The sequence below is a fragment of the Oncorhynchus gorbuscha genome, linkage group LG12 (genome assembly GCF_021184085.1).
Source record: "Oncorhynchus gorbuscha isolate QuinsamMale2020 ecotype Even-year linkage group LG12, OgorEven_v1.0, whole genome shotgun sequence".
NCBI lineage: Eukaryota > Metazoa > Chordata > Actinopteri > Salmoniformes > Salmonidae > Oncorhynchus > Oncorhynchus gorbuscha.
The window spans coordinates 59,250,852-59,266,526 of NC_060184.1; the positions used below are offsets into that span (position 1 = coordinate 59,250,852).

General features: G+C 41.6%; 1 protein-coding gene across 4 annotated transcripts in view; it reads left to right on the forward strand.

Moving 5' to 3' along the window:
• The first annotated feature begins 536 nt into the window (after positions 1-536).
• The window catches only part of pde1ca (phosphodiesterase 1C, calmodulin-dependent a), a 197,686-nt gene continuing 182,547 nt past the window's right edge, over positions 537-15,675 (forward strand). For 3 of the 4 annotated variants that reach the window (XM_046292453.1, XM_046292455.1, XM_046292454.1), the window contains exon 1: positions 537-950. In XM_046292453.1, the coding sequence (XP_046148409.1) occupies positions 707-950 (244 nt within the window). In that variant the 5' untranslated portion in view covers positions 537-706. The remainder of the gene's footprint in view (positions 951-15,675) is intronic. The other variant, XM_046292456.1, reaches the window with a different exon arrangement.

Here is a 15,675-nt window from a genome sequence, read left to right on the forward strand (position 1 = left end):
CTACTGTAGGTAGCCAATCTGTTGGCTAGAGCGCATGTGCCAAGACTAGTCTGGGTACATTTGCTATATAACGCAATTTTGGGGGGACCAGTAGAGTTGAAAATGCGATGGAAACCCATTTAACTTGTATTTTTTATTCGGTAGACTTACATGGGAATTTAACTGCAGAAGTTATTTTTATACCACTACGTCATCATGTACTGACTTGTATCCACAACAGGTTAATTTGATGGAAACAAATCTCTGATGGGAAAAGTTTTATAGGTTTCATCCTGATTTTAAAAAATATTCGCATGAAAGTCTGTCGCCAATTTGATGGAAACGTGACGATAAAGTGAATAATTGAACGTGTGGAGCTTTTAACCGAACTTGAACGATTCTGGTTGCGTCAGTTCCTTCCCCTAGGAGTTTTATGTGGAAAACCGATGGAGAACTTTAGTCATTAGGCTGTAGACTAGATCACATCAATTGACTGTTGCTAGAGAAGCCTTTAAAAACAACAAGTCAGTCAACAGAACAGTCTGTCTGACTAAAACTCAGTTGGTTTGGTATCATGAGTTGGACAGGATGTTTTGGCATGCCAATTTTCAAGTCGACGAAATGAAAAGTAAATAGCCTCGGCAGACTTCGAAAGTTTTAGAAAAATAGGCGGTAGACTTATTCGGCTAGATTTCTGAAACACGTTTATAAAGTTAACACTGCTGCCATGGGCTCCGTCACCTCGGCGTTGACAAAAACAAGCAACACCATCGTGCAGGGGTCTTCATCAGTAGAGCCCGAGCGAAGCCAGTCCGTCCGGAGCGGAAGCAAGCGGAGAAGTCTTCGATCAACCATGCCCCAGTGTCAGAGAAGTGGACAGAGCACGCGGAGGTCGCTGTCCGAGGTGCTGAACGCACAGGACAGTAGAGGAGCCGCAAGAGTTCTAGAGACCGTGTCGGAGACTTTTGGTGGTAAGCTAAAAAAAACATTCAGCACGCCTTTATGCATAGTGAATAAGAATCGGATGTTTTCTCTCTGTAATGTTGTCTATTGGTATATGAGTATTGCATTATTCATACATTTTTTTGTTGTCAAATCCTGCCCTTCTTGTCACTATGAAATATGCATTTTCCCAGAAAAAAGACCATGCTACTTTGTTATTTGGATGAAAATGAAGGGTGTCTACTAAATTCTGACTGTGTTACCACCACTAACTAAGCACGTCCATTCTGAGAAAAGGCAATAATCAATGGCGTGAACCACACAGATTAGTCCAGATTCAGCGCTTTTTGAGTCTAATTTCTGATTGAGATTTTAATATTGGACAACGAAAATATGCTAACAAGTTTAAACTAAAGTGTTATATGTGTATGCTATGTAAAAATAAAAAAACAACTTCAGGTTGTTATGCTGCAGTTGTTGTTAAGTAATTGTGGATTCTGTGTAGTCCTGCCCAATCAACCTGACAACTCTAGCAATTGATAGAACCCACAAGCTATCTGCAATATTAAACCTGATCTACAAAACAAAAGCAATTATGGGGCAAAATTCCACAGACTCTTATTCTCCTTTTCATGGAAGGTTTCCAGTATTTAACAACAGCTCTAGCGTCCTACTGTCTCCCAAGACAAACACCAAAATATCATCTATCTGTCCCCCATGATGTTCTCACCAAGGTTACGTTAATGCTTCCCCTGGAACCTCAGCGGGGAGAGAGGGGCCTTGTGGTGTGGTGCTGTCTGCCTGTAGTCTCTCCTGTAGGCTACAGTCCTCAGATCATACTGTATTCACAGTATGGGGCTGTTGTCGTATTAGAGATGAAGTATTGTGTTGATAATTGTATAAAGGTTGATAGATGATACTGTATATGAACAGTGAAAACGGAGTACGCTTTCAAATACTGTAGGACATTTATCCAACAAATCATGCTCTTTTCTTGGTATTGTATAGTCAGTTGAACAATTGCAGGAAGTGGATGTTTAAGCCCAGTATGGTTGACAGATTGTAGAGGATTGTAATTACACAGCAATTCATCAGCATCTGGTTAGTTGTTCCACACTCAATCTTATCGTCAAACCAGAGGGCCTGAATAAGACAAACCCTGCTCTAGCTGTCCTATTTGGCCCAATGGAGCTGGTTGGTGGCCACTTTGCAAAACTGCTGCCTTCGAGTGTAATCGGTTTAATCTGCAATGGTGCATAGCTGGATATCTTTATTGAGACATTTCCTGGCTTTTTGTAAAAGTTGTGTGGTTTCATCATGAAGGGATTTTGCTAAAATGGGTTACCTCTGTCCCTGCTGGATATTCCTATGGGATTTTAGCTAGAGTGATGTGTACAGAGCAGGTTTCCTGTCACAAGTTTCTCATAAGTAAATAATATCATATTTCATTGAATTTTAAACGACAGTCATCAGGGAACACTTATAAATATTTTTAGAGTGTCAAAGGTGACTTTGTATTTAAAACATCACTTCGAAAGGGAAAATATCAACATTTTACTGCAATTTCTGATATTTTTTCAAAATTGTTAAGATCATAAATGACAAAACAAAGGTCATATAGTGTTGGTTGTTGGTTGAATGTGTTCCCCAAACACATTCAAGTCATTACCCAACACATCAATATAGTTAAAAGCATATTCACCGTTGGCCTGTAGGGGGCACTACAGGTAGACCCAGGGCTTTGCTCAAATGGCAATATATCGGCTTTTGCTCAGCATGAAAAATGATACAAGTGTGCCAATTTTCAGCTTCTATACCAAATCAAACTATTTTAAAGCTTACCTACTGGACCATGATCTGATCCCAGCTGTGCAAGGCCTGAGCATTTACTCGTGAGTCTGTGCACTGAGGAGCCATTATTGTAAACAGGAAATGGTAATGTGCTGAAATTACATGTATTACTCCAATAGCAGTTTGATGACTGCAAATTAGATTGTCACAAACCCACTTGTTTACATCCTAATCCTGGCTGAATGGAGGGCCATTTAATGTGTAATGGGAAAAGTCACATACTGTGTAGTAGGAACATGGCAGTTTAGCAAGCAGGAGAGTGGCTTCAGAGTGATATCACATAGTGATATAATACTGTATATCACTCTACATCAGCATATGACCTTGGTGCGTAATGTAACATACAGTAATGAATGTTACAATAATAATACTGTATACAGTTCAAGTCAGAAGTTTACATACACTTTAGCCAAATACATTTAAACTCAGTTTTTCACAATTCCTGACATTTAATCTGTCACGATCGTTTGTAGAGAAGGACCAAGGCGCAGTGTGATTACAGTTCCACATAATTTATTAAAGTGAAACTATAAAACAAAACAAGAAACAAACAACAAACCGTGACTACAGAGGTGCTACTTATACACTACCTCAAAATACAAAATTCAATATCCCACAAAACACAGGTGGAAAAAGGCCACCTACATATGATCCCAATTAGAGACAACGATGCCAGCTGCCTCTAATTGGGAACCATATCAAGCACACCAACATAGAAATATGAAAAATAGAACGCCACATAGAAATAATAAACTAAAACACCCCAGTCACGCCCTGACCTACTACACCATAGAGAAACAATGGCTCTCTATGGTCAGGGCGTGACATAATCCTAGTAAAAATTCCCTGTCGTAGGTCAGTTACGATCACCACTATATTTTTAGAATGTGAAATGTCAGAATAATAGTAGAGGGAATTATTTATTTCAGCTTTTGTTTCTTTCATCACATTCCCAGTGGGTCAGAAGTTTAAATACACTCAATTAGTATTTGGTAGCATTGCCTTTAAATTGTTTAACATGGAAAAAATGTTTCGGATAGCCTTCCACAAGCTTCCCACAATAAATTGGGTGAATTCTGGCCCATTCCTCCTGATAGAGCTGGTGTAACTAAGTCAGGTTTGTAGGAATTCTTGCTCGCACACGCTTTTTCAGTTCTGCCCACACATTTTCTATGGTACTGAGGTCAGGACTTTGTGATGGCCACTCCAATACCTTCACTTTGTTGTCCTTAAGCCATTTTGCCACAACTTTGGAAGTATGCTTGGGGTCATTGTCCATTTGGAAGACCCATTTGCTACCAAGCTTTAACTTCCTGACTGATGTCTTGAGATGTTGCTTCAATATATCCACATGATGCCATCTAAGTTGTGAAGTGCACCAGTCCCTCCTGCAGCAAAGCACCCCCACAACATGATGGTGCCATCCCTGTGCTTCACGGTTGGGATGGTGTTCTTCGGCTTGCAAGCCTCCCCCTTTTCCTCCAAATGTAACGATGATCATTATGGCCAAACAGTTATATTGTTGTTTCATCATACCAGAGGACATTTCTCCAAAAAGTATGATCTTTGTCCCCATGTGCAGTTGCAAACTGTAGTCTGGCGTTTTTATGGCTGTTTAGGAGCAGTGGCTTCTTCTTTGCTGAGCGGCCTTTCAGGTTAAGTCAATATAGGACTCGTTTTACTGTGGATATAGATACTTTTGTACCTGTTTTCTCCAGTATCTTCACAAGGTCCTTTGCTGTTGTTTTGGGATTGATTTGCACTTTTCACACCAAAGTACGTTCATTTCTAGGGGACAGAACGCGTCTCCTTCCTGAGCGGTATGACGGCTGCGTGGTCCCATGGTGTTTATACTTGTGTACTATTGTTCTGGCATTTGGAAATTGCTGCCAAGGATGACCCAGACTTGTGGAGGTCTACAATTTTTATTCTGAGGTCTTGGCTGATTTCTTTAGATTTTCCCATGATGTTGTCGTGTCTTTAATATCATTAACTGAAGACTTATAGTTTTTATCAAATATTCTCTGTAATTAATATTACGCGATTAGACTGATTAATCATGTAACTGTAATTACTAGGAAGTTGGAGCCCCAAGGAAAAATATTCTGATTTCGAAGTTATCATTTCCTAAAATAATGTCTCAGATATTTTATCTGATCAATTAGTCTTCGAATTAATGAATTATTTACTTTACCTCACGTTAGTCTCATTCCAAACGTCGTAAATTGTTTTATCTGCACAAACTCAGTTTTCAATATGAGTCATCCATACATCAATTGTCTTAAATCATTTATTTGTTGCTAACTAAATAATTCACAGAAATGCATAAACAAACAAACAAAGTAAATGTGGTTATATGAAATGAGAATGTACCCTAGTGGGCTAAACCGGCATGGAGGCTTGTTAGACAAAAGGGGAAATGGGGGTCGACTAAGAAGTCACTACAGAGCGATAATTATAACAATTGAAATGCTAATCCTTTGCACATGAACGCTCACTCATTCGGGAACAATTGCAATCAATATATATATATTTACGCTCAGTGTGTCGTCTTGATCGCTGGTGAAAAGTTTGTTTCAGTTGGAGAGTTTCGTCCTCTCTTTTGTCATGGTTATAGTGGATCGTTCAGAGTGACATCCATTCATTTGTTATAGAATGGATGTTTCTGCGGTTGTCGTTCTTCACGTTCAATGATTCCGACTTCCTAGCTGCAGACTAATAATTAATATCAAAGACTTGTTCTTATTCTGTCGGTATCGTTAGTCTAAGAGTTTAACCACGTGGTATGGTTAAAAGATTCAGCAATGGTTTTGCAATCTTTGTCCTCTCCTAATGGAGAAAAACATGGTCTGCTGATAATTTCTCAACGTTGGGTTCTATTCGGAATGGCTGTCCCAGGACGCCTGACCCTAACTGGGCTCAGGGGCGGTCCTCTTTTTTTAGTTCAAATCAAAAGGAAATATTTGTAAGTCGCTCTGGATAAGAGCGTCTGCTAAATGACTTAAATGTAAATGTAAATATGATTTTCTGTTATTAAACAGTCCCAAATCATATTACACAATTTTACAAACAGTATCATACTCACTCATTCATATTATACAACAATTAGATGTAAACCTCATATCTGAGGCTATTATAAAAACATTGTTATGGTAATGTGGCCACACCATCTCCCACGAGCTTCCCCAAGTTGTAACAAACAGACCAGTTCGTGGCTGGATTATTCACTGATCTGTTATACTTTCTCTGGAACATGACATTTGTTTGTACCTCAAGTTCTGTGAGGTGGAGGAAATTCCTTTGTGCTCCATGAAAATCTACTCTGCCTCTTATACTATGTGGCCATGTGGCAGGGTCTTCTCAGGAATTTACGACCTCTCTCTGACCACAGCAGCCTAGTTGAAGGAGGCAAAGGGGAGGCAGGGAGGGGGGGATGGGGCTTGCTATACCCAAAGAGGCCAATGTCATGACAATGTCAAGCAAAGAGGCACTGAGATTGAAGGTAGGCCTTGAAATACATCCATAGGTACACCTCTAATTGACTCAAATGATGTCAATTAGCCTAACAGAAGCTTCTAAAGCCATGACACCATTCATGACATCATCACTGGAATTTTCCAAGCTGTTTAAAGGCACAGTCAACTTAGTGTATGTAAACTTCTGACCCACTGGAATTGTGATACAGTGAATTATAAGTGAAATAATTTATGTTAACAATTACTTGTGTCATGCACAAAGTAGATTTCCTAACAGACTTGCCAAAACTCTAGTTTGTCAACAATAAATTTGTGGATTGGTTGAAAAACAAGTTTTAATGACTCCAACCTAAGTGTACTGTAAACCTCCGACTTCAACTGTGTATGAATTGCAAATAATACCAAGATATGGTATCGCCGCAACACAATATTATAGGGAAACATCATCCTGGCATATTATTGCTAAAAGGTAAAACGTCACAGTAGCTGACATTTTTCTCAATACCTTTAAGTCAATGGGAAAAGATGAGTGTCACATGGATGACGTTTTTCTCGTTTATCTCATGTCTCTCTCTCTTACTCTCTACCCCCATTTTATATCTTCTATCTCCCTCCCCTTATTCCATCCCATCACAGACAGACAGACAGACAGACAGACAGACAGACAGACAGACAGACAGACAGACAGACAGACAGACAGACAGACAGACAGACAGACAGACAGACAGACAGGTAAGCAGACACTTAGACAGGCAGACCCAGAGAGTTTCAAGTCAATCTAAATTTATTTATTTTTTAATTTCTAGAACTGCAAGACCAATGGAGGTTGATTGACTTCATATTTCATATCTCCTGATCACAAATATGTACAATTTGGGAAGATTAAACCTTTTTAACCCTTCGACCCTATGACCCCCCCCTATTAAGTCAATTCCTGTAATCGCAGGAAGCTGAAATTCTGTGTACAGTCTCCTGGGGACACTCTTTAATGATGCCCTGAGTTTCAAACAGTGCAGGGAGAGAATGAATGACCATGTTGAGGATTAATTAGGAAGCTGAACCTCAACACAGATCATCGCTATAAGGCCATGATTGGTTGTGTGCAAGGACGGTTACCTAGCTCAATCGAAGTCAACAGGGACATCATGGTTATGTGAGAACTGTAGGTAATGCTTTTCTATAGAAGAAAAGGACTTGTTCTCTGTGGGACCAAATTTTAATTGTGAAGAGTTCATTTCACATGGTCAGATGTAGGTTTGCGTTCATCGGGAGCGTCTGTTGAATGATCCCATGCGTGAATTTTGTCACGCATGGGATCATAACCCTAACCCTAACCCTAGCCCTCCACATCCTGGCTCAACCCTAAAACTATCCTTAACCCTAACCCTAGCTTCATGTCCACATCCTGGCTCAACTCTAAAACTATCCTCAACCCTAACCCTAGTTTCATATCATCTCCCGGCTCAACCCTAACTGTAACGCTGACCCTAACCCTAACCTTAACCCTCGCTTCGTCACCACATCTTGGCTCAACCCTTCTGCCGATGTCACTCAAAAGCACATTAACTGTCGGTCAGGCTTCAAGTGAGGCCTACCTTTCATGTAGTTGGGGGGAGGGGCAAAATCATGAATTGTTAATTGGATTAAGGTCAGGGTTATGTCTAGGGTTGAAGCCCTAACCCGAAACCTAGCTTCACGCCCACTCCTACCTCATCCCTAACCGTAATCCTAACCCTAACCCCAACTCTAGCTTTATGTCCATATCCTGGTTTAACCCTAATCCTAGCCTCAACCCCTTTTTTTCCTACTGTGTTATTGACCTGTTAATTGTTTACTCCATGTGTAACTCTGTGTTGACCTGGCCAAGATAAAGCATAGCAGTGTAGTTGCAAATGAGAACTTGTTCTCAACTAGCCTACCTGGTTAAATAAAGGTGAAAATAAAGTAAAAACCCTAACCCTAGCTTAATATCAACTCCCGGCTCAACCCTTGCTTCTTCTCCACATCTTGGCTCAACTCTAACCTCATTGACTGTAATGTGTTGAGAAAAAGTCAAACCTGTGACACTCATCTAATCCCATTGACTGCAATGTTTTGAGAAAAACGACAGCTTCTGTGACATTTGACCTTTTTGCAAAAATGTGCCAGGATGACATTTTCAGGCTAATAATGGGCTGATCACCATTAATATGATGTTGCATTTTAGACCATGGCCTGTATTGACAAAGCATTTCAGCGTAGCAATGCTGATCTAGGATCGCTTATTCATTATGATTTAAAATGCAACTTCAGCTTCCAACAATTTGGTTAGAATGCTGTTCGTGGTTGACGCAAAAGCTGATTCTCTCATTCCACACAATTGAGATCCTGTTTTAGATAACATCTGTTCCCCATGGCATTGTATGCCAAGAGGAGGAGAGGATGTGTGTGACAGGGCAAGCCTTATCTGAAAGACCCCCCTGGACTTGCAGACACATATAAATATTCACATCTGAGCTCAGTTCTATCAGTGTCTTATCCATGAGATGGTACTTTGTTATTGTGGTCATAGCTCATGCAGTTACTTCAGTGCCTTCCTTTTGAGAGGAAAGACCGCTATCTAGTGGTGCATAAGGTGAACTGCAGGACAACGTTTTTCTCTCATGTAGGGGAGTGGGGGGGTAATACCATAATATCATGGAGTCTTTAAAGGAAGAAACCACATTGAAAAAAAAAAAGATTTTCATGAAGTCAAATGAATTTATTGTGTTAAGAGGTTTCAAGATGCTTGTATCTAAACCAAAGTAGATAATTTAAAGATTGTTCTATACATTAGTTGGGGTCTCTATAAGCTTCGATATGAGGTTCTTAACCTAGCATATAAGTTTCAAAATGAGGTGGTTAGAAGCGTTGGGCCTGTAACCGAAAGGTTGCCGGATCGAATCCCCGAGCTGACAATCTCAAAATATTTTGTTCTGCCCTGAGCAAGGCAGTTAACCCACTGTTCACCGGGCGCTGTCAACGTCGATTAAGGCAGCCCTCGCACCTCTCTGATTCAGAAATGGTTGGGTTAAATGCGGAAGACACATTTTAGTTGAATGCATTGAGTTGTACAACTGACCAGGTATCCCCCTTCCCCATCCTTGTAGCTGTTTGGGATAAATAATGAAAATGTTTGCCTTGGGGTAAGTTGAGCCAATGGTTGAGTCAATGGCAAGTTGAGCCAATGGTTGAGTCAATGGCAAGTTGAGCCAATGGTTGAGTCAATGGCAAGTTGAGCAAAATGTAAGTGTTTTCTTCCCATACGCATGTTAAAAGTGTTTTAAAAAGTTTTTGTTAGGGGTTAAACCTGTGTTTTAACGATGCTTAAAATAAAATAAAAACATAACAGCAGCTGTGATTGTGTTTGGGAAATAGACAGTCATGGTTTTTAAAAGGATAGTGGTAATATTTAATGCAGTACATACATGTATAGGCTGCTTAATTTACACAGCTTACCCCATACCCTGGGTACCCTGTGTACCCATACCCTGGGTACCCTGTGTACCCATACCCTGGGTACCCTGTGTACCCATACCCTGGGTACCCTGTGCCAAGAGACCACTTTATTTTGGACAAGCTACGTTTTCAAAACTGTAATGTTTACGTGAATTCTGATTATTTTCCGGGATACACAACATCCTGAAATATATGTAGATACATTTGTTAGAAATAATATCATATTTCCCTTGACGGAGTGATGCTGAATGTACAATGTACAAATGGCTCAACTTTACCCCACTCTCCCCTACTGTTACAGCAGTGTAGTTCTCTTGTTGAGCGATCCACTTGTCAATCGCTCTACGATGTCATGGGCTATTCCTTATATATCCTCATATCCTTAGACCTTTACCCTCACCATATTTCAGGCTGTCATGATTGGCATAATTCTAAGACTACACGGCATGTGGTTGGTGGCTGCTCACACAATCACACTACCATTATGCAATCTTTTGCATGCCCTTGTGTGTGTGTGTGTGTGTGCGTGCCTGAACCTGCTTTCACAAGGTCAGAGCCTTTAGCAGTAGAAGTGGAACGCTGCCATGTCTTTACTCTTGCCCACTAAGCCAGCCCAGGGGCAATGAATGGTGGACGAGAGGAGACGGACTGAAAGGACTGAGTTAATTGCTACGGTCAACAGAGCTATCTCAAGGCCATTAGTATGCTAACTCAGGAACAATAACAACATGTACAGTATATCCCCAAGTCAAGTCTGTTCCATCCACACTGTGGAGTGGACATCGGTCATTGGTTAGAGGTTAAAGGTGAGGGTCAGGCCAATGCTCTGGGCATCTGGTAGGGGAAAGCATTGTGATGCTGAGTGTACTGCACCACACTCTAGTGTGTTCTCGGTCAAACTCCGCCTGGCTACATAACCACTGTGAAATTCAATATTTATACGTAAATTACTGTGCGGTAGGTATTACTCTGGAGGTGAAAATGAACTGTAGATGGAAAAAATGATTCAGTATTGCAATGCAGACGGAAAGTATTTGAATATTCAAGCAAAGATCATGCAATTGAATCTTTTGAAAAATCCCCTGGTAGTGACATTGACAAGAGACACTATGCATGTAGTACTGCTCTCTGGTGACCGAAGTCCAAATCAGAGGGAGAAGAAGAGAGTCAGAGAAAGAGAGAGAGGAAAGAGAGGGATATACATACATATATACACTGCTCAAAAAATAAAGGGAACATTAAAATAACACATCCTAGATTCTTATTAAATACTTTTGTCTTTACATAGTTGAATGTGCTGACAACAGAATCACACAAATTATCAGTGGAAATCAAATGTATCAATCCATGGAGGTCTGGATTTGGAGTGACACTCAAAATAAAGTAGAAAACCACACTACAGGCTGATCCAACTTTGATGTAATGTCCTTAAAACAAGTCAAAATGAGGCTCAGTAGTGTGTGTGAACTCCACGTGCCTGTATGACCTCCCAACAACGCCTGGCCATGCTCCTGATGAGGTGGCGGATTGTTTCCTGAGGGATCAGACCTGGACTAAAGCACCCGCCAACTCCTGGACAGTCTGTGGTGCAACGTGGCGTTGGTGGATGGAGCGAGACATGATGCTCCTTAATTGCAGTCAGACTACCTCTGGCGAGCACATGGAGGGTTGTGCGGCCCCCCAAAGAAATGCCACCCCACACCATGACTGACCCACCGCCAAACCGGTCATGCTGGAGGATGTTGCAGGCAGCAGAACGTTCTCCACGGCGTCTCAAGACTCTGTCACATCGTCACCTGCTAGTGTGAACCTGCTTTCATCTGTGAAGAGCACAGGGCGCCAGTGGCGAATTTTCCAATCTTGGTGTTCTCTGGCAAATGCCAAACGTCCCGCACGGTGTTGGGCTGTAAGCACAACCCCCACCTGTGGACGTCGGGCCCTCATACCACCCTCATGGAGTCTGTTTCTGACCGTTTGAGCAGACACATGCACATTTGTGGCCTGCTGGAGGTCATATTGCAGGGCTCTGGCAGTGCTCCTCCTGCTCCTCTTTGCACAAAGGCGGAGGTAGCGGTCCTGCTGCTGGGTTGTTGCCCTCCTACGGCCTCCTCCACGTCTCCTGATGTACTGGCCTGTCTCCTGGTAGCGCCTCCATGCTCTGGACACTACGCTGACAGACACAGCAAACCTTCTTGCCACAGCTCGCATTGATGTGCCATCCTGGATGAGCTGCACTACCTGAGCCACTTGTGTGGGTTGTAGACTCAGTCTCATGCTACCACTAGAGTGAAAGCACCGCCAGCATTCAAAAGTGACCCAAACATCAGCCAGGAAGCATAGGAACTGAGAAGTGGTCTGTGGTTGCCACCTGCAGAACCACTCCTTTATTGGGGTGTCTTGCTAATTGCCTATAATTTCCACCTTTTGTCTATTCCATTTGCACAACAGTTTTGTTCCAGCAGCCGTGTCTTTGTGAGACGCGGAGTAGGTGAACAGATGATCTCCACGTGTGGTTCAAGGCACACTTAACCAGCATGGCTCCCACAGCATTCTGCAGTGATACGCCATCCCATCTGATTTGCGCTTAGCGGGACTGTATCATTTGTTTTTCAACATGACAATGACCCAACACACCTCCAGTCTGTGTAAAGGCTATTTGATCAAGAAGGAGAGTGACTGAGTGCTGCATCAGATGACCTGGCCAACACAATCACCCAACCTCAACCCAATTGGGATGGTTTGAGATGAATTGGACCGCAGAGTGAAGGAAAAAAAATCCAACAAGTGCTCAGCATATGTGGAAATTCCATCAAGACTGTTGGAAAAGAATTCCTTAATGAAGCTGGTTGAGAGAATGCCTATAGTGTGTAAAGCAGTCATCAAGGCAAGGGGTGGCTATTTTGAAGAATCTCAAGTATAAAATATGTTCTGATTTGTTTAAAACTTTTTTGGTTACTACATGATTCCATATCCATTTTTCACAGTTTTGATGTCTTCACTATCATTCTACCATGTAGAAAATAGTAATTAAAAAAAGGAACTATTCTGGAATGAGTAGGTGTGTCCAAATGTTTGACTGTTACTGTACTGTGTATATAACAGTAGAAGTCGGAAGTTTACATACACCTTAGCCAGATACATTTAAACTCAGTTTTTCACAATTCCTGACATTTAATCCTAGTAAATACCCTGTCTTAGGTCAGTTAGTATCATCACTTTATTTTAAGAATGTGAAATGTCAGAATAATATTAGAGAGAATGATTTATTTAAGCTTGTATTTCTTTCATCACATTCCCAGTGGGTCAGAAGTTTACATGCACTCATTTATTATTTGGTAGCATTGCCTTTAAATTTTTTAACTTGGTTCAAACATTTCAGGTAGCCTTCCACAGGCTTCCCACAATAAGTTGAGTGAATTCTGGCCCATTTCTCCTGACAGAGCTGGTGTAACTGAGTCAGGTTTGTAGGCCTCCTTGCTCGCTCACGGTTTTTCAGTTCTGCCCACAAATTTTCTATAGTATTGAGGTCAGGGCTTTGTGATGGCCACTCCAATACCTTGACTTTGTTGTCCTTAAGCCATTTTGCCACAACTTTGGAACTATGCTTGAGGTCATTGTCCATTTGGAAGACCCATTTGCGACCAAGCTTTAACTTGATGTTGCTTCAATATATCCACATCATTTTTCTCCCTCATGATACCATCTGTTTTGTGAAGTGCACCATTTCCTCCTGCAGCAAAGCACCCCCACAACATGATGCTGCTACACTCGTGCTTCACGTTTGACAAGGTGTTCTTCGGCTTGCAAGCCTCCCCCTTTTCCCCCAAACATAATAATGGTAATTTATGGCCAAACAGTTCTATTTTTGTTTCATCAGACCAGAGGACCTTTCTGCAAAAATTCCATCTTTGTCCCTATGTGCATTTGCAAACCGTAGTCTGGCTTTTTTATGGCGGTTTTGGAGCAGTGGCTTCTTCCTTGCTGAGCGGCCTTTCAGGTTGTGTCGATATAGGACTCGTTTTACTGTGGATATAGATTCTTTTGTACTTGTTTCCTCCAGCATCTTCACAAGGTCCTTTGCTGTTGCTCTGGGATTTATTTGCACTTTTCGCACCAAAGTACTTTCACCTCTAGGAGACAGAACGCGTCTCCTCCCTGAGCGGTATGACGGCTGTGTGGTCCCATGGTGTTTATATTTGCGTACTATTGTTTGTACAGATGAACGCGGTACCTTCAGGCGTTTGGAAATTGCTCCCAAGGATGAACCAGACTTGTGGAGGTCTACAATTTCTTTCTGAGGTCTTGGCTGATTTCTTTAGATTTCCCCATGATGTCAGGCAAAGAGCCACTGAGTTTGAAGGTAGGCCTTGAAATACATCCACAGGTACACCTCCAATTAACTCAAATTATGTCAATCAGCCTGTCAGAAGCTTCTAAAGAAATGACACCCTTTTCTGGAATTTTCCAAGCTGTTTAAAGGCACAGTCAACTTAGTGTATTTAAACTTCTGACCCACTGGAATTGTGATACTGTGAATTCTAAGTGAAATCATCTGTCTGTAAACAATTGTTGGAAAAATTACTTGTGTCATGCACAAAGTAGATGTCCTATCTGACTTCACAAAACTATAGTTTGTTTACAAAAAAATTGTGGAGTGGTTAAAAAACAAGTTTGAATGAATCCAACATACGTGTATGTAAACTTTTGACTTCAACTGTATTTAAATATATACAGTGCCTTCCGAAAGTATTCAGGCCCCTTGAATTTTCCCCCATTTTTTTTAACGTCCATTCTAAAATGGATTAAATAAAAAACATCTCAGCAATCTACACACAATTCCCCATAATGACAAAGCAAAAACATATGTTTCGATTTTTTTTCAAATGCATTAGAAATAAAAAACAGAATACCTTATTTACACAAGTATTCAGACCCTTTGCTATGAGACTCTAAATGGACCTCAGATGCATCCTGTTTCCGTTGATTGTCCTTGAGATATTTCTACAACTTAATTGGAGTCCACATGTTGTAAATAATTGATTTGTACATGATTTGGAAAGGTACACACCTGTCTATATAAGGTCCCACATTTGACAGTGCATGTCAGATCAAAAACCAAGCCATGAGGTCGAAGGAATTGTCCGTAGAGCTCCGAGACAGGATTGTGTCGAGGCACAGATCTAGGGAAGTGTACCAAAAAATGCCTGCAGCATTGACCGTCCTCAAGAACACAGTTGCTTCCATCATTCTTAAATGGAAGAAGTCTGGAACCACCAAGAGTCTTCCTAGAGCTGGCCACCCTGCCAGACTGCGCAATCGGGGGAGAAGGGCCTTGGTCAGAGAGTTGACCAAGAACCTGATGGTCACTCTGACAGAGCTCTATAGTTCTCCTGTGGAGATGGGAGAACCTTCCAGAAGGACAACCATCTCTGAAGTATTCCACCAATCAGGCCTTTATGGTAGAGTTGGCAGACGGAAGCCACTCCTCAGTAAAAGGCACAAAATAAACAAGTTTCTTTGGTCTTTTGAAACCAAGATTCACTCTTTAGCCTGAATGCCAAAGGTCACGCCTGGAAGAAACCTGGCACCATCCCTACGGTGAAGCATGGTGGTGGCAGCATCATGCTGTTGGGATGTTTTTCAGCGGCAGGGACTGGGAGACTTGTCAGGATCGAGGCAAAGATGAACGGAGCAAAGTACAGAGAGATCCTTGATGAAAACATGCTCCAGAGCGCTCACAACCTCAGACTGGGGTGAAGGTTCACCTTCCAACAGGACAATGATCCTAAGCACACAGCCAAGACAATACAGGAGTGGTTTCAGTCTCTGAATGTCCTTGAGTGACCCAGCCAGAGCCCTGACTTGACCCCGTTCAAGCATCTCTGTAGAAACCTGAAAATAGCTGTGCAGCAACGCTCCCCATCCAACCCGACAGCACTTGAGAGGATCT